This window comes from Barbatula barbatula (genome assembly GCF_947034865.1).
Source record: "Barbatula barbatula genome assembly, chromosome: 16".
In the NCBI taxonomy this organism is placed as follows: domain Eukaryota; kingdom Metazoa; phylum Chordata; class Actinopteri; order Cypriniformes; family Nemacheilidae; genus Barbatula; species Barbatula barbatula.
This window is the reverse complement of record NC_136779.1, coordinates 2,288,719-2,314,562: the sequence shown is the minus strand read 5'-3', so window position 1 is coordinate 2,314,562 and position 25,844 is coordinate 2,288,719. Positions and strand designations below refer to the sequence as shown.

At 41.4% G+C, this 25,844-nt stretch overlaps 1 protein-coding gene across 3 annotated transcripts in view; it reads left to right on the top strand.

Moving 5' to 3' along the window:
- Nucleotides 1–4,975: 4,975 nt before the first annotated feature.
- ebf3a (EBF transcription factor 3a) overlaps nucleotides 4,976–25,844 on the top strand; it is an 86,975-nt gene continuing 66,106 nt past the window's right edge. For all 3 annotated transcript variants that reach the window (XM_079475804.1, XM_079475805.1, XM_079475803.1), the window contains exons 1-6: nucleotides 4,976–6,058; nucleotides 6,310–6,466; nucleotides 6,850–6,913; nucleotides 7,227–7,282; nucleotides 9,852–9,925; nucleotides 11,409–11,477. In XM_079475804.1, the coding sequence (XP_079331930.1) occupies nucleotides 5,925–6,058; nucleotides 6,310–6,466; nucleotides 6,850–6,913; nucleotides 7,227–7,282; nucleotides 9,852–9,925; nucleotides 11,409–11,477 (554 nt within the window). In that variant the 5' untranslated portion in view covers nucleotides 4,976–5,924. The remainder of the gene's footprint in view (nucleotides 6,059–6,309; nucleotides 6,467–6,849; nucleotides 6,914–7,226; nucleotides 7,283–9,851; nucleotides 9,926–11,408; nucleotides 11,478–25,844) is intronic.

The window sequence follows — 25,844 nt, the reverse complement described above, 5'->3', positions numbered from 1 at the left end:
AACTTTTTAATCACGGGAGTTTACGGGATCTTCTGCAATGAGGTGGAGCTGACCCGCACGGTCTCTTTTCAGAGCCCATTTCCACAGGATATTTTACATGTTAATTGTCTCGAATGGCTCTCAGTCCTTTATTCGCTTTCTTTTCTTTCTATAGGTGTAGCCCGGAGCTGCGCCTCGGGCTCTTTTTCTCTCTCTCTCTTCATTCGACAGCAGAATGAAAATGCTAATTATTATATGGCAACCGAGACCCTCGACATAACCGAGCCCATTTTCACGTGTTATGCTGTTTTCATTTAAAATCAGAAAGTGTGGATCACTCTCTTTGTTAGAATGAATCACAAAGAACGAACTTTAGTACAATAAAGCGTGTTATTATAGCAGGCCATAATAACAATGCATTTTAGATAAAATTAAAAGTGCATGATAAGTTTACTCGAGTATATATTATTTATTAGAAATACGACATATTTTATATAATCCAATATGCATCAAATAAGTATGTCTCCTAAATAAAGAACCATAAATAAGTAATAAATAAATACAATTTATATTAAAAAGCATACAATGCAGGGCGACCTGTTTAATGTCGTCAGGCAGGATATAAGGTTTGAAGTTATTTCCAGAGATTACAGAGCTGAAGTTTCTAATTGTCACTGGAGTTGTATTGGGACATCTGCTCGACTGTATCAAAGCCGACACGAGAGTCCCAGCGGTTGAGCAAAAATCTGAGTTAATTAGCGCGATACATGTTTAATTAAAGCCAATTACAATATCTAAAATTACCTAATCGAAACCTGTTTTCACAGTGAAGGTGCCCTCAGCGCGATCTGTTCGCCGAGAAATAACTCGTGTGTTTTGCAGCACATACATTTTGTGTTTCGCAGCTAGATGTTGTTTTTCGTCTGGAAGTAAAAGCGTCAGCGGACACGTCAACTTGTGTCACAGGAATGCAGTTTTTCTTTACGTCGTTTAAAAAAATAATGTATGCATTTTAAAGCATGGGTTGAAGTAAGTTTATATTAAATTAATAAAAATGCTTAGCCATTCAGTTGTTGATTTTGAAAATATAGTGTGCGCAAACCTTTATTATAGTGCACAAACGTTTTTTTTAAATACTCTGCATCCTCTCTACTTCCACAAATATTCAGTGCTCTGAGAATGTATAATAATGAATTCCTCTCCTTATAAGAAAAAGACACACTGATTGGCTCATGTTTAATCGATATTATACTTTTGCTTAAAGTTCTCGCTCATTTAATTGGACCTCGGTGTGAAACGCTATTCTGCTAACGCGTCGAAAGGAGGCGCTCTTTATCAAATTTAGACGATAGATGAAAAGGCGCTCCGCCGAAAACCTCCTGTACAGTTTCTCTAGGAAAATACATTTTATTTACTCTTAAATTCCTCTTTCAGATATTTTTAGATGTTGTGCAATGTGTAATCAACAACAAAATAATAATAAAGATGACAATTCTCTGTATATACATTATATTGTAAAATATGTTTGTTTCGGCATTTGAAAATATTTTATGAGAAAACGTTACATTTAAATACATCTTTACTTCGCTGTGTTTTTTTAAATTAAATATTTGTTTTATTGAATACACAAATATATGCATTTAGCCTAAATTGCGTAGCACCAGAAACAACAATAAACTTGGTTCCAATAGCATTGCACATAATTCATCGAGATTTTATTTGCCCTCATTTTTCCCTTATCTGATCATTAACGATGCAATTAGTTGTCATGATTAAGGGGAACAGAACATATGCAACAGTTTAAAGATGCAAAGACGAATGATTGATTCGCCCTGTTTGTCATGCACTGTCGTTTACGCATCTTTGATTTTCCGTCTCTCTCCCTTTTCTCTGTCATTCGCTTTAAAACAAACACAGAACAAATGTAAAATTATTTCTGAAGCTTAGAGAACTTTATCTTCTGTTAAGAAAGCCTTAGACATGAAATGTAATACTGGAAACGAAAACTAATGTCTTCACAGCGAGAAAAACACTCCTTGTTGATACTCTGAACAGACTCGTTTGTTTTCTCACCAATTCCAGACAGATGCTTTTTACTGAGGTGCTTGAAAACAGCCTGACTGTAGAACATGAAATCCACGTTTGGAGCTGGCATTTTTGTTTTAATATCTTCATTTTATATTGAGAAGACAAATCGTCTTTCAGCTTGTATTGCTGTGAGAATCACTTCGATTAGATACTGAGCTGGTTCACGCCTTTCGGTACATGACGCGCGCTCTGAGTGGTCAGTTGTCCGTTTTTTGTGCACTAGATTCAGCACAGGATCTCACCACTGGTAATTTAATTGTATGTCTCAATGCCAATATCGGCTCGCACGCATATGTCAACGCTTTTCTGTGATGCTGGAGACAGACAGGCCCCATCAACAAAACGATCGAGGGGCAGAGTGTGACATCTCACCCTCTCCAAACAATTTTATTTTAGCCGGCACAGCCAAGGCTCTCCATGCATCACATATAGTTTCTCTGGAGTTGTGCAGGTGCCCTCTCCGCCTCACATCGCTTAGATTAAAACGGCCTTTGAACGATCTGACCGTGTGCAAAGATGCAAATAGGAAAATCCGCGTTTATTTACGCGCTGGTATGATGCGTGGAGAGGACATCTGGGCACTGGCCATCTGACTGACTTTGCCTTGACATCTGGGAAAGCCACTGGTGTGTGGCACGCGAATCGGTTGATGTCGCTATTTAAATGCAAATTTGTTGGGGATCATTGGAGCTTCACCCCGTAAATTCACACAAAAGGAACACTTCACACACAATGAGGAGGAGGGTCGTTTCTTCGGGAGGTCCTGGCAACGCCGAACAAATCTTATTCAAACCCACACACACCTTCTGCATGACTAACTTTTCTTTTGTCCCGCGCTCTCTGTTAGTACATCTCCCCAAATAAGATCTAACACGGGCAGACAGAATAGAGCTAAATCCGCACCGTAAACATGCACACAAATGGTAAAGCTAAACATTTTAGGCATACGTTTTTTTTATAATTAAATGCTGTAGTTTTAGTTTAGACTAGGCTTTATTATTATTATTATTATTATTATTAATAATAAATATTTGCCTGAAAGACGAATAAGAGTTTGTTGACAGTTTATTCCTGTAAAGAAAATAATTTAAACGCCATCAAAGCTTCGCTTTTAATCTGGTCTTTTTTGCATAACAAAAACGTGCAATATTTGTCATTATATATTTTAGTTTTGACAGAAATCTGCACGCACTTTATTGTCGAACGCTGCTTTGTGGATGTCGAATTATGAAAGTGAAAGTTGGTGAATTAAAGAGCGCATTTTGCACGCTTTGGCTACGGGGTCCAGATGAGCCTCAGAAATGAGCCGAGATGGATTCAGGCGAGCAGCTGATTCTGCAGTCTCCGGCCAGATGGCTTCTGAACACAGATTTGCATTCATTTTCGCCTAATATCTTCCAAAATAGAGGGGCAGCTGCATTTGTTGTCAAATAAGGTTTAAAACTCCTTTTTAGGACGGGATCGTTACCTACGCGATGGGATTGTCGAACTTCTCTAGTCAACAGTATCAGATTTAAAGGGATTTAGCCTAAAACCCTAATTTGGTAATCAGATTGAAATCGCTTTGGTGTGTAATCTGTATTAGAGAAACTGTAGATTAGGCCTATACAGTTAGCAAACCTGAAATATTTATTATGCTGTATGTCAGATGGTTAGGTTATGTTTTTCAAATAAATCTAAACATGTTTAGGAAAAATACCAAATAATATTTTAGACATTGTACAAAATAGGTCAAAATATATATTTTTAGCTCACACGTAATTTTATTATAATGTAAACATTTTGCTAACAATAATTAGAAAAACATTTTCATGTAAAATATATTCACAACTTAAACCATATTGAAATGAACACAATAATCGTCTTTGCCTATTACTTCGTACATATAAAGTTCACACAGGCTTTTAGTGAACGCATGGATCAAAGTCATACCGAATTCAAGGAAAACCGCATATCAATCTTAAATTGTCGTAAAATATAATTTTATTACTTACGTATTTAATTAGACGACGATGCTATGTGGTGGATTTTGAGTCGAGGCAAGAGCAACAGCTTAGATAATTCACTTATCTTTGGCAATAGTCATTAACCCCCAACACTAGCAGAATAGATTGCTCTGTAAAACACATCTCTCTTCTCCTTTCTCCGTCCAGCCATCCCTCCCTCCAGCGCACAGGGTCCCTAGATAACCAACATCGGACTTCCATTTTCGCCCATTAATTCAAATATTAACATACATGCACACCCTGCCAATATCCCAAACATTAGCATCTTAGAAAATGAAAGAAAATACGACGCGTTTTGAACAGATAAATGATTATATTTTTAGTGCAAAAGACATCCTACTTCTATCGCATAGAAGGAGAGGGTGGACGCAATGCTTCCCCCGAGTCCTTTCACCGTTTCAGATGTAATTCTGCAATAATTTAAAAAATTAACGCGGTTTCAGAGCTCGTACGCACGAAGGCTAGGAGTTTGACATCGTTATGGATCGCTTCACGCACGCAAACCGGCTTTTAAATTCTGGAAGTTAACGTTCCCATAATTTAAGACCGGCATTACACCATTATGCAGATGTTTATGGTGTTTATCATATAGAGCATCTAATCTTAACATGCCAGTGCTCGTTCCTAAACAAGAGTGAGATGCACCTTTATAGGCAATAGCCTATAAACCGAATGATAAAACGGTGAAAAGTGATCGATCGATTTTGCTTTCCAAGCCACGCGTTACCATTTAGGCACCCAGCATATTTAGCACTTTGCATGATATGGCATGACGCGGATGGTCGAGAAAGATTTTTTATTATGGATACCACTAACAATTGCAACTGCCCCTCCTCTGGGCCGAGCGGATGGGTGGTCAGTCTTTTTTCCCCTTATCTCTCTCTCTCTTTTCACCCTTTTGCACTCTATAAACTTGCATCAAGACGAATCTGTACATCCCAGAAGCAGTGAGTGCTTCATTGTCAGCATTTAAAATTATATAGGTATTCTCAGTATTTTTTTCATGGCTTTCGTTATCATTAATATTTGTTGCTTTCTGGTAATCTGACGTGCTGTTCGTGTGAAGGGACGAAATCACAGCGAAGCCGCTGGAACAGCAGCAGCGACTCTAGTCTAGTGTATGTACTCACGGTCCAAGCTTAAAGCCCAGCGACAGGAAGCTTCAATCCTCTCCATATTTGGTCAAAGGCACGCCCACATGCGCGTCATCCTCTGACAGCGTGGATCCCGTGGGTCTGGAGTTTTTGGCTCCCGGGAAAGGTTCCAGTCCTGGGGGATAGAGGGTTGAGTTTTGTATGCTTCCATCCATTCTGCAAAGACGCGCTAAAGGCCCCTCATCATCCTCTCCCGTGTCCGGGAACACCTCCACGGTGATCATTTACGCGTTTATTTGTCTTTTGGAGCCAGAAGTGGTGGATTCAGCAGTGTCCCGAAGCCTTTTTTTGATGCCGTTGTAATAGGATGACAGCAAGCTAAGCGCATCACCTTCAACACAAAGTTACAAGAAATGTTTAACTGAATTAAAACAAGAAAGAGCAACAATATCCACGATATTTGAGCGACTTCTTCGTTTGCGTCTTCCACGGGAGGATCTTCATCCATCCAAACAAGCTGTTGGAAGGGCTTGAGAATCTTTACGCACTGAATCGTTCATGTGGTGCCAACGCAGGACGGACTGAAGAAGGAACCGGGACTGAGAACTGGGTGTATTTTTTTCTTCCTCCTCTTTTCAACGAATCACAAACAAACTCTTATTGATATCCGAAGGGTCTCTTGGAGAAACGACGCGCCCCTGCTCACAATCTCATTTCATCTCCTTGGCTGGAAGTGGGTTGCACGCGAACTGTTTTAATGTTTGGGATTCAGGAAAATATACCAAGAGGGGGGACCACTATGAAAGAGGAACCGCTGGGCAGTGGCATGAATTCGGTCCGATCGTGGATGCACACGGCTGGGGTGGTGGATGCGAACACGGCCGCCCAGAGGTACGTTTGCCAAATCATCCGATTTTTAATGCATTTCTCAGATCGACCCCTAAATCCCCAATATGCCATGTATCAATTACACTCTCCCCATGCACCTCTTCGCCGCTTTCCCCTGTTCATTACATCATATTACAGTTTAAGTGACAAATCAAGAATTCTCCCATCTCCACTGTTTTCATTCTATCTGCATCTATATCTCAAGTGTATGCCTCTTGTTTTAACCCACACTGGTGTCTTGTTTTTGCCCGCAGTGGAGTTGGTCTGGCACGGGCGCATTATGAGAAACAACCGCCATCCAACCTCAGAAAATCCAATTTTTTCCACTTCGTCCTGGCGCTTTATGACAGACAGGGACAACCGGTGGAGATCGAAAGGACAGCTTTTGTGGACTTTGTGGAAAAGGATAAAGTAAGCGCCACGCCGGAATACCGCTATGAATTTTCACCTAAAACTTCCAGAGCTAGATCTTGGGAAACACGTGCGCCATAAAAGAGTTTTCATGAGAATCGAGGATATCACAGAAACAAAAATATGCACGCACAATTTCACTTTATAGCCACTGGAAACATTATTTACAAAAAATTCCACTTTTCATTATACTTAAATACACACTGGGCATTTTTTATACATAAGCTGGATATACACACATATTTCTTCTTAAGCAGCGTGAGCATGCAAAACAACAAAAATGCATGCGTTTTCCAAACACACCGATTACAGAAACTGATAAAATTAAAATTCTAAGCACTACAGTAATGCCAATCTGACCCCAAACAAATGCTTATTTTCAGGAACCTAACAGTGAAAAAACTAACAATGGGATACATTACAAACTCCAACTATTGTACAGCAACGGTAAGTGTAAATTTCTCTATACAGCAGGGATAGATTTACAAGTGTTTTATTCAGCGAATAACAAACAAATTCAATGGAGCCGTATTGACTTACACGTGCACAATGTCGTTTCCTTTAAATTGCAATACATGTCTAGCATTTGACGTTAAACCTTTATTTGTAAATTTTAAGAATGCTTTCTGAATCTTTTTTCTTATGTTTTTGCAGAGAAAACTTTGTATAGCCGTATTACCGAGATCGTATTTGTTTTCCAGTATTAAGTATTTTCACATAAGTTCACACAAAATGAAAAAAACAAAATAATTTCCCACAGGCGTCAGAACAGAACAGGATCTTTACGTTCGGTTAATCGATTCCATGACAAAACAGGTAAGAACTAGAATTTATTTTCTATTGTGTGTATGTGTGTGTGTTTAGTAATTTATAATCTGTGTTGTCAATGTTTGTTTCTGTTACACGTGGTTTTAGTTACATGTTTCCATGCAAAATAATGAAATAAACATGCGTCCTTAATATGTTTTCTTATTAGTGCAGAGCTTGATGTTGTATTGTCATTGCTGCCGTAACTAATTATATTTCAATGTAATGTGCGCAATATGGACAGTGCGAAGTAAAGCGTTACCGTGCCTCTATTTTCGGTTGCTCTGATTAATGGGAGAAGGTTATTTAGCAGATTTAATTTAATATGAATCACATTACCGCGTTGTTCCCTTCTAATGTACAGACTGTGATCGTGTAGCTGCTTGATAATTTATCGCAAATTAATGCAATGTGTGGAGGGCACAAAATATATGGCATATATACACACATGCGTTTTAAAGCAAATTACGCGCATTATTTTCTTGTCTCAATAATTGAGAGATATTTCTGGGTGAAATAGGATCAGATGTTATTATTTGGTTCGTCAGCTTCCACGTGCCTTTTATGACCCATGTTTTCTGTCATTTGCTTGCTTTTGTTTCTTTCTAACCATATTAATATCCTATCTTATAAAATGTGTTTAAATCTATTGTTATGTATTGCGCTTTATGTCAAGTTGAATTTGTCTGTTAATTTCATAATAGCATATTAATCTACTTTATCTAAGGCATCATAAACACGCGGGTATTTTTTATAGACTGATAAATAAAATGTAGTTTTTAAATCGCATAATAGGTAAGAATACATTTATATCTTAATAAAATCATTTAAACATGTTTCCTTTTTTATTTGGCCATGTAAAATATATTAATTGGTCTTTAGTTGTTAGTTTAGCGTGTCATATAATTCGCGCTGTCGCACATGAAAACTGTCACTTTTGTTGCGCTGTAATCCGATCTGTTTAAGGCATAAAAAAAGCTTCAGGCGCGAGAGAGATACTTCGGTTCATATTGTATTCGGATGTTCTCTAAAATCACTTTGTTCATTTTCTTTGTCCATTTAACCCTCTCATAGTGGAGAACAGGGCGGTTCTTTAGTTAGATTTTCATGCTCCCTTTATCTGTAGTTTATCTGTCTTTTGGCATCACAGGAAAATATGGTTTTATGTGAGCCGCCTGTGAATGGGGCTGAACATGATCAAACAGTCAATGGCGCTGAACAGCCACTTTATGGATTTCCGTATATTTTCTGTGTGAGGCAGAAAAATAAATCAGGGCAATATAGATAGCATAGCCACATCAAATAATGTGTAAGACAGACCGCCGGTGCCTTGATAAATTCTAGCTAGTACGCGTTTTAAACATTACAAATTGTAGATATTTTTTTTTAGAAATGTTACATATGCAGTTTAAGTAGCCTACTAATTTGATTTATTATGGAATTACAAATGAATGTTTGATTTAGCCAGCGAAAGGTTTATTAAACTGAACAGTGAATTAAGCACCACCATAGCATACTTATATAAATAATTGTAGAAATGTTGCCCGCCACAAGTGTTTATTTAGGCACATTACGCATGCATTATTTCTTTTCAGTTTTATGTCTATGTAAAAAGTGCTTGGAGTTTTAGAGATGGATAATCATTTTATATGTATAATACGAGGATTTACGTTTGTAATGATGTACAGTGCAAGTGCTCACTCCAACGCGTCCTTCTGTGGGGTCCGTGGGGCGCGTTGGAGTGCGCTCTTGCACAGTACATCATAACGGGAGAAAGGGGAAACAGGGAGGGAGAGAGTGAAAGGAAGAGAGATAGAGAGGGAGGGAGAGAGAGAGAGAGGGGGGGGGGGGAAACAGAGAGTGAGACAGAACGCGCAAAAAGCACCAAGGCCCGTGTGCACCTACAGCTCCAAACGCCATCTGTTAAAGCCAATGCTCAAAAATTACTCAACCGTACCCCCCGACACCGCTTTTTATCTAAAGAAAAATCATTGTTAGCGGCTCAAAATAAACAACAGATTGCCCATTAGCACTTTACCCCTAAATATCTGCAGATTATAACCGCGTTGATGTGTACGGTTATGGGTATTATTTACCGCGACCATCTGCGTCGGAGAAGCGAGATCTATGTGATTTATATCATCATTCCCCAAATAAATACCGCAAAGATCTAAACAGAAGCATATGCGACTCTTCATTTCTAAAGTGATATGCATGTGCTATAATTTGTCATCGCAATGACCAGCCAAGTGTTGATATTCATTTCAAACATCATATTTATTTATGCAAATTAATAACTCAAAGGTTATCTCTATCTAGAATGTGGGCATGTGTATTTGTTTACCGATTTGTTTAACAATGCACGTTGGATAAAAATAATGTAGTATATAGGCACATTGTTTTATTTTCTTTCCTGTGTCCATTAAAACCATATTTACGCAATTTAGCTACATTTTAGGAGCGTGTGTTTTTAATCTTTAAAGAGAAATGTTGTTTGATTTTTAATTTGTTGATAATGTTATTGCTTAAGTGCAATTCAATTGTTTAAAAAAATCTTCACTCTCACTTTGATTTCAAGGCAATTATTTATGAAGGACAGGACAAAAACCCAGAAATGTGCCGTGTTCTTCTCACACACGAAATTATGTGCAGGTAAGAAAAAAAACACGTTTTCTTTAAAACAATAAATGATTACATTTGGCTGTGATCTTTTATTTTACCAGCCAGAATATCTCGTCATGTTTTCATAAATGCATTATGCACATGTTGTAGGCCTATCCAGGGCCTCAGAGCGTCAACCTTACAGAAAATCAATGCATCTCTGAATAGATCTGCCCTAGATATGCTGAAAAGAATCCAAATGTTCTGAATTGTCAGACGGTTTATGCGTAATGATTTACTGCTTTTCCCACTGTCTTGTAAGTGTAAGAAGTTCCACTTCCAATGCGCAAATGAGAGCGAGTCAGTCGACTTCTGAATGATTTGACTGGACGTGTTACACTACGGGACGAACTGAAATACGCATAGGCGGAGGGAACGGAGTCGTGTGCGCGCGAGAGATTTTTTGGAAACTAGATCTCCAGCCTCAGCAATTTAACTGTGCGACCCTTTATCTATTTTACGCACATGCTGTCACAGAGCACCCTTTTGGTTCCTCGTAGTTGTTATTTTAAAAGTCTGAAAATGTACAATTATTAAATAACTTTTATAATCCGTCGCGTAAAGAAGCGAGCAATCCATTTCCCACCGAATAGACCAGTAATATGCGTAAAGGTCACGTCATTGTTGCCGCACCCCATATACCATTAAATACAGAGCTCTGAGCTCTATGTAATAACTCTTCAAACTTTGTGAGTTTACTGAGCATCATTTAACGACGAAGAAATGTACTCGCATCGCACTCTGTTGCTTGCGTCAAAGCAGCACAGATGCGTCTCCGAGCCTTAAGTAGAGGTCCATAGATGTACCTTAATCACTTTAGCTGTCAGCTTTAAGAAGCTTTACGTGTTTTCCATACCATATGGTGTTAATTTAGCTCACTTAGACATGTAACCATTATACAAGAGGGCTTCTTCAAATTCAAGAGGCATAACATTTTTTCTTTTGCTCTACAATTTCAACATTAATTAAAGAAGCGGTAATGTAAGCGTCTTCAGGCCTCAAAATGGAGGCATTGGCACATTGTAGAAGAGAGATGAAGGCTTTTTGAGCTGGTAATTAATAATTGCCCCACAGAAATCCTGGTTGAAGGTGGCATCTTGCATCCTCTCCAGACACAACAGCTTGACAATTAGAGGTAAACAAAAGCTGGGTCTGAGAGAGAGCTTTCCCCCCTCCCAGCCTCCTGGCACCCCCTCTCCTCCTCTCAGCAAAAACATGCTGTTTTCCCTCCTTCAGCCACAGCGTCGGGCTCTGTGTTTACCCGCCACCCGCATCTGTGAGAACCACAGCCGTTCTCTCCGCTAGGCTCAGCCAGAAACTCGAGCAAACACCTCGGTGCTGAACTAGAAAAGAGGGCAAGAGCGTGTCAGATGAATAAAAGCGAGCACACCAAGACAAAAGACACCTGCAATCTGCTTGCTGATTCCCTCATATCTTTTCTTTCCCGTCTGTTCTTCTCTCCCCAACATTACAGTCGGTGTTGTGACAAAAAAAGCTGTGGAAACCGAAACGAAACCCCCTCAGACCCCGTGATCATCGACAGGTAAGAATCGATCTGCTTTCCGCTTCTGTTCTGTGTGTACGGCCCAGAGTCTGGCCCATCACCAGCTGCGTTTTACCCCGGTTGCTGTGTTGTTGTGCGCCTTGCCGCACAGGTGGGTTGACATGGAAACCCGGGGGTGTCTTTAGGGACTGTGTAATTGCTGGTGAGTTGTCAGGGAAGCGGTTCCCCTCTTAGCCACATCTAGAGAGTGTTTGTCTGTAAATTTACAACTCTTTCATCCCAATTTGTGAACAAGTGTTCAGTCTTCTGTCTCTGTTATCGGCCCTGTAAACAGAGCATCGCCCGGATTTGTGGCACGGTAACGTCGTGTTTGTGAGCATGAATGTTTGAAGTAAAAAGGCATCTTTACATTCCACTCGACACTGCTGCCGGTGTGAAATGAGTAATGTCTCTGTGCTGGCTGTTGGCGGTTGCATGTTGATCACATTAGGGGAAAGCGTGTTCAAACACACCAGCTCCCGTGGAGTGGGTAATTGACGTCCTTTCTTTTTCCCCCTACTGCTTATGTTTCTCTTTGTGGGTCTGGCTCAAGGTTACTTTTACTCCACGAGACTCGCACTCTTTCCTTTCTGTCCAATTATTCCTGCGGTGGCAGTACGGTTGTGGATTAAGGGATGCCAGGTCTCGGACCCACGGCTGAGATGGTAAATGTGACAGGGAACTCTGGCCGCTTGAGTCTAGGCCGCTTCCGAGATTAGTGAGCTAGAACAAGCCTACCTTGCTCCATAAAACCAGCAGTCTCTCTCCGTTTCCATCTGCCACAAGAGTGCCAACAGCGAGAGTCTATCTCTCTTTCCCTGCTCGTGAAGTTATCTTCCGATCGTGAACTTGCCTGTCCACTGAGTGAGAAATTAGATTGGAAGGCGAGATGATGGGTAAAGCCAGGAACGAAATATGCGCCACCGGTGGATAGCAATGTTAATGTTTGACTTGCTGAAATAGCTGTTTGCTTAGCGGGGAATGTTTGGTATCTGACAGAGGGAACATCTTTCTTATTAGTAATCAAATAGCGCCGGCCAGTTGTTGCTGTCGCTCGCGGCGCATGCGTGTGAAGTGTCGGAAAAAAAGCGCTCGTACCCACCGTGTTTTGAGAGCTGAGCATTTCCCACTGTAGTCTGCCATGTAGTAATGTGGAAACCCTGCTGTCATACGAAACGCTAATGCATGTGAATTAAATGATGTGAGGAGAGCACTTTAGATTTTTATTCAAGTACTTGTTTTGCATTTTTATCAGCTTCAGAATATCAAAAACAAATTTAATAATTGATTTGATTATTTATGTCTCTGTTCCAGATCCTAGTGCCCTACTGTCTACATGGGCAGCTGCCTTCTTAGGCTGCTTGTTTTCATAAATTAACTTTATATTCAACTTGATATATTTCCCTGTGTGTTGTACAAATAAGACTCATCAATGAATTTGACGATAAGCTAATGTCTCTTGAGTGTAAAATATAACACCAATTTTGCATTATTGTCTCAAAACAGTATTTTTCACAGATTCCCTGCTTGCGTATGTACTGTATAAATATGCTTACTTTTTAGGCAGCTCACTTGGTTTGGAACACTGCCCGCTTTTAACCATTTTCAGGTGGTGCACTTGAATTCCTTGCATCTTTTGTAAACACTCTCTCAGAGAGCGTGAATCAATGGCATTCACCCCGGTTATCTTTGCATTAAACGATTAGCTTGTTTAAACAGACGTACTGAAGAGTTGTGACAGTGCGCGAACAGTAATTAGTTACAGGGTTGACGTTCACAGGCTCGGTGTAACTCAACCGCAACAGAGAGAAAAGAGAGCGAGGGGGGAAAAGAGAGGAGGACACGGCATAGGATTTGTTTTGGTTTTCCAAACAGAGGATAAAACACACATCACTTCCTTTTAGCATATCCTGAAAAGAATCTCCGGCAGTCAGTGTCGATTCACTCTCCCAGCGAAGGCTTAAAGAATGTATTTACCTTCAGAAAGGCCCACGTGAACGCTTTGCGGCAGGGTTTCACTGATATTTACCGCATTGACTCTTCCCATAAATTGCTCGGCTTTGTATCGAGGCTAAATAGAGGTGGATGGATCGGATGTCATGGCGCTTTGCGCTTCAGTCTGCTGAACAATATGTGTAACAGTAGTAAAAGAGGAAAGGAGAACAGAGGAAAGAAGGCAGGAGTGAGAAAGAGGGATATTGTGAAAAAGCGAACATTTGATTGTGATACGTCTGAAAGACTCGAGAGGATGGTTTTCATCCGTTCTGTCGGATCACAAAAGCAGATGTGCTTCATTAGTCGACCGCATTGTCTGCATATCACAACTGTGAACCGATGATTTTATCCGGCGCTTGGAGAACAAGGCGGACAGGGAGTTTGAACCGCAGGGAAACACGAACCTCGAATGACTGAAGTGTTAGTGCAGGTGGGGTGTATGATATCAAGCTAATTTGTAATCACAAAACCAATCCGGTGGGGTAATGTCTTGTTAGATCCACAGGACCCGGGTCTTTTTTTGCTAACGTACATGTGTCCCTGTTTAGTCATCGTATGAAAACAAGTATTTGTGAAGTGAAAAGAGGGATTGAAAAAGTGTGAGCATACAAGACATAGTCGAGTGCATTACTATCAAAACATTTAACCGGGTTGATAGAAAGATGGATAGAGATTGAGAGAGGAAATGTTCTGCTAAACAGAGCGATGGTGACCAGAAGATCTGGTGATCCATTATCAATAACGTTTTTAGCCACATTCCCAGATGGCACATGGGGCAGGCATACTGCTCGTTGGCACAGGCTTGGACAATAACTGGCACCCGCTCGCTTCTGGCATTTTCAATGGAGTTTAGGAGACTTATCATTCCAAATGTGTCCTATTTTCCTGTAGTCGAGCCAGACATCTGTTTATACTATTTCTCTTGGACTTTGGTGCAGCTTTAGGTTCTTCGAGAGGGAGCTGAGAAGAAGTTGGTTGTATTTCGCAGCTGTTACAGAATTTCAACCTCGACAGGTCTTTCATCTGTACATTTTAAAGATAGATTGAGTCTTAGAGTCGCGGCGTTATTACCTATAACATCATCTAGTGTTGTGAATGATGTCTCAAACAGACGTCAATAGAGGGGCGTCGGATCAGTTACCGCCCCGAATCACCCGGCCAACTAATAATACCTCTCTGACTCTGGGTTTTCCTAGCCAAGCGATCTCCCTTTCACTTCCTGTCACAAAGGTCACAACGGGCTGACCTCTGGCAGGCAATCCCCCCTCGCTAAATAATTCATGAGATTGACTTTTTTTGTCAGCTTGTATACTGTTGTGTTGCAGGACTGCCGTTTTGGCTTTTGCACCTGTTCTCGTGTTCGGGCGGCACATTTGGGCACGATGCTGAATTAGCTAAACATTCATTCATTTTTTCCTATAGGAGAACCTTTCCAAAGGAGATTATGCTCGATTATTAGCTGGAGCCATGTGCAGGGTAAAATTCTCCTGTTGCAGGATTTTAATCTTTAAAAACAAACACTCGCCGTCTCCGTGTTTTGGCCTTTTGTTTGCATCTTCTCCGATCAGGCTACTTAAAAAGATCTCCTGCCTCTCATCCGAGCGCAGGCCCGCGCTCGGCGCTGAGCAAATGCCAGCGTTTAGAAGGTCAGAGCTTTTGTTGGAAAAGCGCTATGTAAATTAGCACCAGCAAAAGGGACATTAAACAAAATTCAATTCTTTGTCTCCCTTAATGTCATTTACATTTTTGGCTCGGGCCCGTCCTGTCGAGGAGAATTTTGGAGATGATTTTAATTACATATCAGCGCTGGAACAGAGGCTTGTCTGGAGCCATGCACATTTGGATCACCTGTAAAGAGAGGTTTATTTACCAATGCGCTTGAATGGCAGGTTTTCGCGGGCGTAATGAAGCCTGTGTTAGGTGTTAATTCCTCTGCCTGTCTTTTCTTTCCAAAGCAAGCTCTGTTTCACATCTCCGATCTGCAGTGTGTAAGCGGAGCGAATTCAGTTTGCAGACATTATAAAAAGACCGCGTGTTATCCAAATGAGAGTTTTGTGGCTTTTGGACCATGTCTGTTAACTTTATGATCAGAGGCTGTCCCCCACACCACCCTCCTCACATATTCGTTAGTACTTAATGCAGTGCTACAGTATAATAAATGATACTACAGTTTTTACTACAGTTTTATACTTCAGAGTTTAGTATTGATTATAAAATACAGTATACTACAATTTACTGTAGTAAATAGACCACTGTATATTTTATACGCGAGTTACCACCTGACACCTCAGAAATTCACAGTTCACAACTGTAAAGTAAACAAAAGTGTGTGTTAGCATTGCCACCCCACGCTTACAGGATGCTCTGCAGACGCAGGTTATGTGAAACAGACCCGAAAGAGAGAGACAGCGATGTAGTAGAGGGCGGTTGAACTGCTGTTCTTGCCTCCAGCCACGAGAGTAATATTTTTATTTATTTATATCTTACCTTGCCCATGACATTCAACAGACTTAGTGTGTGTATGAATGTTCCACTGGAAAAGTCCTTGTATCTACAGTAGAAGCGCGGAACAGTCTTGAAGCGGAAGGTGTGTATGTACGTACAGTATATGTGTGTGTTTACGTGCCGGCACACCATTAGAGCTGATTAATGTGCTTGTAGACAGCAGATATATCTCTGGCCAGGTAACAGCCACATTGCTGCAGGTACACAGGTGTTCACCGCAACTCCTTATTTATGAGACAGTCAGCAACCCCTCTGCTAACATGAGAGAGAAAGACACGGAACAGAAAGAAATGAGCTGTTGTTCCTTCTTCGAAGTTGAGAGAGGAACTCCAAAATTGGCTTTGCTTTGGCTAGCAATGTTAGTGCTGATATTGTCATTCTGTGTTATGCTGTAAATGCTTCCAAGTGAATTGTTTTGGAGTATGAGTGTGTTTTGCTTTGTCACAGGTGTGTGTGTTTGGGATGTAAGTGCTGTTAAACCTTGTTTCTTGTAGTGTTAGGTGTGTCCGCAAGGTGCTTATTCAAGGAGAAGTGCATTGTTTCCGCATCACTAGTGGCACCAAACAAAACATGAGGCATTTCGCTGCAATCTGGGTCCAACCCACCCCACATCCAAATGTGACGTCAGGTATCTTGCGGCCCATGCTGCAAGATACCACGCCCCTCCCAATACAGCATTTTATGAATACCCACCCATCACTCCTGTATATGGGGTTAGCCTCTGACATCATGCTTGGATTAAGGTCGGTTGGATGTCACATGGGTCATGTTGGATGTCCACCGCAGAATGAAGTGGGACAATTGAACAGAACTGCAAATATATTGCTTAAGCACTCCTCTTGTCTACCATTGGTCAGCAAACAGATAACCCCGCCCCAAACTCAATGCACCGGTAAGGCGAACACTGCTTTGACTGGCAATTTTGTTTGGTGCTGTTAGTGTAACATAAATAACATTTCACCTTTGCACTTCTGCTTTTATTATCTTTAATATATGTCATATTTTCTTTCAGTAGACGATAAGTTCCACGCATAATCCCTGTTGCACTTATAGATAGCAAAAATGGCGGTTTCCTAAAATAACAAATTAGAAAAGAAAGACAGACAAGTGCTTGGAAGCATGCAAATTATTTGTCATTAGCATACTTAAGTTCTCCTTATGCCAAATCTAGACCCAAAATCTTTCGTAATTATTTGTTAATCGTTCTTTTATCTCCTCGACAAAATGATATACAGGAATGGCTCTGCGCGCGGCGTCGATGACAGAGTCACCTTGAAACTCTTCAGAACAGACAACGCTTCAAAACCCCACCGTTATGAACTGGTGGCTTTCGTCTCACTAGAGGGATCAAGAGAGAGAGAGTGCGAGCGACAACAGCTGGCTCTTTCTAACTGTGAATAACTGACAGTTGTCTGTAAGAGGTTTTAATGAAGATTGCCACCTTTTATGTGAGGAACTGAAGGGATGCCAGATCTACAGGAGGGGAGAGTCGGAGAGCTTAACCTGCCCTTGGCAGCTAGCGCTCAACTCGCTCTCGCACAGAAAATGAGAAACAGCCTCTGCGGTCAAAAAGCCAAACCTTAGAGCTGCCACACATTGCTCGCACATAGAAATGGGTCAAGGCCCAGCAGATGTCCGACACGGCACAACTTTCAGAGTAAAGTTCTCTCGACAATGTCCTCCACAGAAGTGGGGTGTCAAGACATCTGCTGGGTCTTGCTCCTCGTACACTTAAAAATAAGATTCGCAGCCTGATGTCATGGGGTAGTATGTTCTTTCTTCATGCTTTAAGTATGTTCTTTCTTTATGCTTTTTTTTACTGTATTGATAATATGAAGGAAAATATGAATTGATAAGATGATAGCACATAAAAATTGGTACCACTACCTGGCAGATATCAGACCTAAAGGGATAGTTCCCCAAAAGTTCTGTCATCATTTACTCACCATTAGATTGTTCCAAACCTGTATTCACTTTTTTGTCTGCTAAACACAAAGGAAGATATTTGGAAGAATGTCAGTAACCAAACAGATCCAATCCCCCATTGACTCCCATAGTATTTATTTTTCCTACTATGGCAGTAAATGGGGGATGAGATCTGTTTGGTTAAGGACATTCTTACAAATAACTTTCCCTGTGAGAAAATACATTTATACAGTTTTGGAGGTAACGAGTAAACGATGACAGAATTTTCATTTTTGGTTGAACTTAATAGCCCTCGAAAAAATGAATGAATACCTGTGACATCGGTTTGCACATTTGGGTTCTATGATATCTGGTTGGCTTGGTTTTTGGAAGGCAGGGTTTTGGAGAGAGAGGTCGGTCTTTAGTAAGGCAGAAGTTGACCCAAAGGTTATTGCTCACAGCAGTGTATGTTGTTTATCTTTGTGGTTTTAACTTCCAGCTCTGGTTTCCAAAAAAGAGATTTAAATTTTTATCCAAATGTAAAGCTAAACTCTTTCTGTACAACCAGCCAAGAAAGAACAAGATTGCTTGTGTGTTTTCCTACTTTGTGAGGTTTGGGGGGGTTAGCATGTATGAATGGGGGGGGGGGGGTCTTGGAGGGATCCCCTTAGCTGTGTTGTAAGACATGTTGCATGGGCCCGACAGCCGGAAGAGGTCGGCTCCAAACAGTCTATAGTGAGAGACATTATCCACACAGACACTCTTGGGGGTGAGAGAGAGTGTTAGATGTTGCATTTGAGCACGTGCAAACGAAATTGAAAGATGATGGTTATTCAAAAAATGAATGGTTTCATTGAGTCTGGTGGAGATATTCAGAGTTTAATAGATGATCTTTGAAGGGGACATATGTGCTTTAAAAAGCCCCGTTTACTTGATTGAGAGCACAAAGCAACGACACTCCTCTTTTGTTGAACTATATGAAAACCCCCACCGAGCGTGTCAACGCGCACGCACGCATGCATGCATACGCACGCATGAATTCACACGCAACAAATATTCACATGTATAAAGGACAATTATCGTCAGACACGTAAAAATGTGATCCCAGACGTGAACAAAAACCCACCCGGGGCAGTGCGCTGTCACACAATAGCCCGGCGCGGGTGCATGTTCCTTTTTGAATAACAACCGGGAAAATTGAATCAGTTGTGGTTTAGGAAGGACTTCATGGAATGCATGTCCAGCGTGCATGACGCTCGCCTCTGTGAATGCAGCTGATTTACACAGCCAAACCTGTTTTGCTCCAACTTCACACCGTGAAACGATTCAAAACAGATCAAATCTGCTTTACGTGGGAATAGGAAACGGACAAAATATTGAACATTTGTTTGGATTTGAACATCCGCAGTAATGGCGAATGTTTTTTTGTGCTAAATTCAATTGAAGTGTTTGCTTTTCTTTTCCCGTCCTGTCTATTTTACATGTGCGTGTTTATGAGCGCCCCTTTCGGTTCTGTCAACACAATGTCAGTGTGTTTATGAAGCATATGTGTGTGTTTCGGGCTGTAAAAGCACGATAACTCGCTTTTGGTTTGCGGTGTTGGCTAGACCCGTGCAGTTTTCGTTTCTTTTTTTCAAATAGACACCCACAACATTTGTTTGCCATTAGGAGCAGTTTGTAAATCAGATCTTTTTTGGAGATGCGCAGCTATTGCTGGAAGAACTATCCATTGCTTTCCCCTCGCTCTCCCTTTTTTCGAAAACAGAACTTACATCTATTGTAAACCACCTCCTCCCCGCCGCCCACCCAACCTCCATTCCCGTTTTTACGAATGTGGCAATCTGTCGCGTGACACCACTGAGATTAGGTTAGGAAACAGTGCAGGGATTGTATTGGACATGGTGCTGGTCGCGCCAATTTGAGGTCGCGGGATGGCGATCTGGACATTGGGCACACGCCATCAACGTCTCTCTGTGAGAGTCACTGGGCCTTGGCTGTCCCGTGGGCCTCCGGGGAGGGGCAGTCGGCTACGAAACCTTAAAAAACTGCAGCAAATAACTATCATTTATTAAATCTGACAAGTTATCTGTAAATATACGCCTCTCTGTCAAAAGTTTATCACCGAATGGGCCATTCTGCGGGTAGCTTGCTTTTTTAAATCTCTCACATGAAAAGAACCTTTGAGAGTAGATTACAGTTTACGGTATATCAGACGTAGGTGATGATATTAGCGTGAGTCTCCCTCTGCAAAGAACATTAGAAAGATTCAATGGCGAATTGCATTTTAAGCAAAAAGAAAATGAGAGATTCACCTTAAACTCAACACCAAGCAGTGTAGTTGAGAGGTTAGATCGAGTGTTTCCAGCACTGGCTCAAGGCTATTTATCATTATAAGTGAGTCTCTGCTTAAGTTTCCCAAACCCTCATTATAATCATTCCCAGCAATTACAGCGTCTGCTATCCAGCACACATCATCAGCCATTTACTCGACTCAAAGCTGCTGCTAATTTACATTGTTTTAAATATAGGGTGCGATGTTGATTGATCGCTGTTGCTGTGGGTCGGCTAGAGTTGATAGAATATCATTAGAGATACTAAATGTTTGTTTTACTCTCAAATTATGTTTACGCTCACGAAACAAGGCCGGTTAACTGCACGTACAATTTACTGCTAGATAAATAAAACCGTGAGATAAATAAATTCCTGTGGAATTGTTGACAGATGCCGTGAGCGGTTTTAATTTGTATGCGTGCTTGAGTATCCTTGTGAATATTTTGTATGTCCGGTATATTCCAATGGAAATGAACCTTTCTGATAACAAACTTAGCTTTTTATGTTTCATGAACGCCAAATTCAACAAGATTTACAGCTACAGTTTATCATGTTTGCGCAAAGGTAACTTAATGTACTTTGCTTCACGTGATTTGAAGTCAAATCTTTTCAAACTGACATTTAATTTGACACTGTAATTTATAAATCGTTTGTAAAATGTGATTTTTTTAATGTACTTAACTACCCATTTTTTCAAGAAAAAAGGTATGGATTGCAGTTGTATCAAGTATCATGGTATCATAGTGGCACTTTCTTTGTAAACGCAAAAATGGTTCAAAAAGGAAATTTTGCAAAAACAAAGAAGAAAGACGTTTCTCACTCTCAGTGGTAAACTCGAGTGGATTCGTGGCAGTCGCTGTATAATTATCCTCTTGTGAAGAATGCACAATGGCGCCAGGATGATGAATCGATGGCAGATTGGACGCGTGGTTTAACTGTCATGTCCCTCAGATAAGGGGCTGCTCGGGGATTGCTCATACGCGCTGCTAGCCCACTAGCTTGCCAGTTTATTAGTGCAAATCCCATATGTTTAGTAAACTCATTAGGCTCCATCTAATGCTAATTTATCATCATAGATGGACCACAAGAAGAGCGAGACACCGGGGCAGCCGGGCCACTGCTCTGACCGTCACCCGATCAATCAGCGCTATAGGGGCTAGCATGTTTCATTAGATCCGCTCGAGTCGGGTGAGTTTTATGGATTTCGCTCGTGAAAGTGGGATTTTAGAAGGCTTAGCAAAAGTGTGGTCTGACAATACTCAGGTTAGTGGCTTTTCTGTCAGATAGCTTTATCGGCCTTCCAGAAAAAACTCGGGACAAGAAAGGTGCATTTTGGGTATGGTTATCCACCACTAAGGAAAGAAAAAGTACAGTCTTAGTTTTTGTTCTTTTTGTAATAACTGCTGTCCGCCGTAGCACAAAATCTCTGATCCGTGTGCATCAGAAGGACTAATTCTCGAGTCGTGTGATCTTTATGATCTTTTTTATGGCAAAAGCAGAGTAGCTTCTGAACTTCTGAAGTTCATCGATCCGGCCGGTCGCACCGAATCAATCATTTAAGAAGAGACCAAAAAGGAGGTGTTTTAACAGGTTCCCCCACGTCAGTGTTGAGAAATAGGATTTTCTCTGCTTTTTTGTACCTTTAGTCTTTAGTGACTTGTATCTCTTTCTCTCATACAAATGAAACGAAATAATAAATAAATAAAATGGTAGGTGGTGAATAAACCTGCCCGGGCCGCGATAATAAAATATGACAAGCGTTTCCCGGTGCTGGGAAAGGAGTGCTGTAATTCAGCTGACTTATGTTCTCCTGTCTGATTTAGCTTCAGATTAAAACCCAGTGCTTGGCCAACCAATTGAAATCGGATCCAGTCACAGCTTGCCTGTATTGATCCCTATTTAACATCAAGGCTGGGAATGGATTGGTATTGATAAACTATAAAACCGCTGGCTAGCTTGTCCAGAGACCTGCTCAATATGCTGAATGAAAAAGTATTGTGCCTGTGCCCTTCAATGAATGAGAAAAGGAACAGTTGCACGTATAAAATGGCGACAAACTCTGAGATGTGCCATTAGGCAGTGTCAATACCGTAACATTCAACCCCACAAATCTTGAATGAAATGATATGATCATTTAATCAAGTTTTTATGTGCACAAGAACAGTCATTTCCTTCACCAAACCCAATGACCACATAAGTCCAGTATGTCTTGGATATGTGTGCCTAATAATATATATTTTCCAGATGAGCCTGTGATGAGTAACACACACCTGCATTCAGTCACGGATTCACACACACGCGCGTATGAAGTTAGTCGAGAGATCTCGTCAGCCCTGAATGAAAAGCTTGTCCGACTTCTGGCTGGATCTCCTCTCTTCCTAAATGTCAGTGTCGAGTGCCAGAGGAGACGCATCTGTAAGAAATTACCCACGATTTCCCACATTCAGGAGTTTACACTTTTGTAATAACAGAGGAAACCGCGCTTCTCAGTAGGGTGTAGATTTTAAGGGATATCTACAAAATGGCATTCTTCTGCCAAACCTACAAAATTATTACGTGGGATGTCTTTTACACACACATTTGAACACTATTTAGCAAATTCGGTTGTAAATTGGCCTTATCAAACTTTGTGCCAAGACAAATGTATCACTTTATTTTTTCCCATAACAAAAATCACTATATTGTATATTATATTGACTTAATTGCAAACTTATGGTAACAGGGTTGACATGTTACGTACACTCAATGCTCGCTAGTATCATACTTGGGTAAAATATGGACAAACCCAATTGTTGCTTTTAACCCAATAAATGTCCATATTTGACTCAACAATGGGTTCGAACAACACAGCATTTTTAAAGTGTACTGCTTTAGGTCTAGACGCAATGATAAATAACTGATGCTCTCCACCCGAACAGACAGCTGCGCACCCGCTCGCACAAACAATCTGGAGTCTATTTGCTTCTGATAGAGCAAATCCAATTTGATTCCTTAAGTGTTGATTAAGGTGGTGGGCTGTAACAGGCTGTCCCTCATTGAGTGTTTGTTGATTATTTACCTTCCAGCTGGACATAATGAAGAGTAGCCAATCAGAGCGTCTCTCTGCCCTCCGGCGTGGGGTGTCTTGTTTGGTCTACTGTATTGGTTTGCTTTTTAGCCAGCAGCTAAACCAAACTAATCACCACTTGGGTGGGTAGAACTGAAGGACAAATGACAGCGGGTTTGCGTTAGAAACCTTCAGGCGTCCACTTCCTCGTCCAAAGAGTGAGACCGAGAGAAAAAAGGGAAAGGAAATCGTTCTCTAGGAGGGTGGGTGGTGTAAGCACTTCAGATATTCGCATGTGTGAAACGTGAGAGTGTCACAGAGCCTTTGGCTCTTTTGTGAGAGGTTTAGATGGAGATCATTGGGTAAAAACAAGGCAGAACTGGCCTACATGCCACAAGAATTAGCTCTTTTGCGTACGGTTAATCTGCTTTTTACGTTACCGAAGAGGATCAGAGTTGCGTTAAAAGTTTGGGCTGCCAAAATGACAGGTATTGATCAAATAAACCTGCAATTTTATATCTGTTTGGGTTTTACCTGATCTTCCAGGTTTCTTGTAATAGTTTAGACTTAAGATGCTGAAGGAACACATAGAGGCTCTGTAAACAGACCCAGCTCTCTCTCATTCTGCTCTCCCTCTGTTTCTGCCAAACGCAATTTGGTCCACCCTTGAAACAAAAGCAACAATGTAAATTAATTCGGACTGGTTATTATTATTATTATTAACGATTCTATTTGGTGGCTCCGACTCACCATTTCCATTTTGCAGTGGTTCAAATGAAAATCTCATGAATGTGTGTGATGTCAAGACGTTGCTAAGCAGAAACCCAGAAGAGAGGAAGTCCCCCAACTTTTTTCCACGAGCAGAGGATTTAATTAGCCCGTGGGAGGTAGAGAGAGAGATGGAAAGGGAGATGGAGAAGGAAAGAGTTAGACATTATCTCCTCAAAGTGTCTGGCCTCGTGGGTTGCCGTCTTAACTTCCCTCTGTTAAAGTGGCCAACCTTGACAACCTGACACAAACCAGACAGCTCCTCGACACACACACACACACACACACACACACACACACACACACACACGTGTCCCTCAACAGGTTAGCTTTACGACCCCTCTAACTAGGCTTAATGGCACACCACTTCACCCTCTCTCCCGTTGAGCTTCGCTCTTTAATTGCTTAGAAAACAAGTCAGCCTCTCACAGTTCTTCCGACCTGCCATCGCCGGGCCAGGCGTCTCTCGTTTGATGGAAGGACAATGAACACATTGACGTGCACTTTTACACCTCTCTCGCTCTCTTGGGATTGATAATGACGGCGAGCTAAAACAACCGTGGCCCCAATTCACTCCACAGCACAAATTTTGTGGTCCCGCCATTAACCTGAGCCATTTAGAAAGCCGAGCGGTTTATTAGCTGTGTGTTGCAGAGACGCTGTGAAAAACCCGCCTGTACAAGTCAATATTCGTTTTTTTCTGCACGTAAGCTACTCTCAGATTTTCGAAGCACACATCTCGGAAGAGCTTTCCAAGTGACGCGTGTTTGTACAGGGGTTTCACCGGCGAGCAGAGGTATTGCATCAGTTACGCATGTGTCGATGGGGTAATTAAACCGCACACACTTGGACCGACAGCGCACACACACAACCGGGCCTGTTGTTAAACGTCCTCTCTTTAAACATACAGAAAATGACAATGTTAGGCCAAAGCTGGGTAATTTGTTTCACCGAGGAAGTTATTACCTCACCAGACCCTGAAAAAGGTCACACGTCTCATCCATTTAAAGGTGAGCGTGTTAGTGTGTTAGCATGTTAACGTGTCAGGCCGGAAAAAAACACCTCATGGCCAATACCCGCAGCCATTTTTCGCATCTTCCCTCACGCAGCCTCGTGGCAGGCGCGCTGACTGAAATGATTGTAACAAAGGCTCATTTTGAAGAGGTCGGGCTACCTCCGCAATGATTTGTTGTTCATGAATCTACTTTGTGCCAATTTGTGTGTGCATGTGCAATCAGAAGCGACTCGGGGGCCAGTTCCATCATCTTTACTCCGCTCGCCCATGTGTGTGTGTGTGTGTGTGTTTGCACACGTGTGTGTTCCTCTACAATTTGACCACCGCGCCTCAGTCGGATTCCCGTCGAATGAGATTTTAATCACCTTCTGCTATCTCGACAACAACCAGCCGCTGGTCCAGCTCAACCTTCCTATATTTATGATAATTTTTGTTGTTTTTACTTTGCTTCTGTCTCTCCCTCTCTCGCTCTCTTCTTTTATTGAAATCACTGTTGACTGAAGGATGTAATCCTGATTAGCGGTGGCTGTGCGGCCACTGAAGGGTGAAAGGCATTAGAACCATGTTGGTTCACAGGCACGGAGCGAAATTGAAAAGGGGAGACGGTCTGAAATGCTTCATGGATTCGTCACTGCAGATAGACACCCGGATATCAACCCCGTCGAACCAATTCCTGGTCCGCTATTAAAGGACACATGCGCTACCTTGAAATAAAGCACTGTACACAGAAACAATGTAACTGCATGTGTGTGTATGTGGCAGCGGCGCAAACGCAAGCGTGTATTTGTGCATATATTGTCCG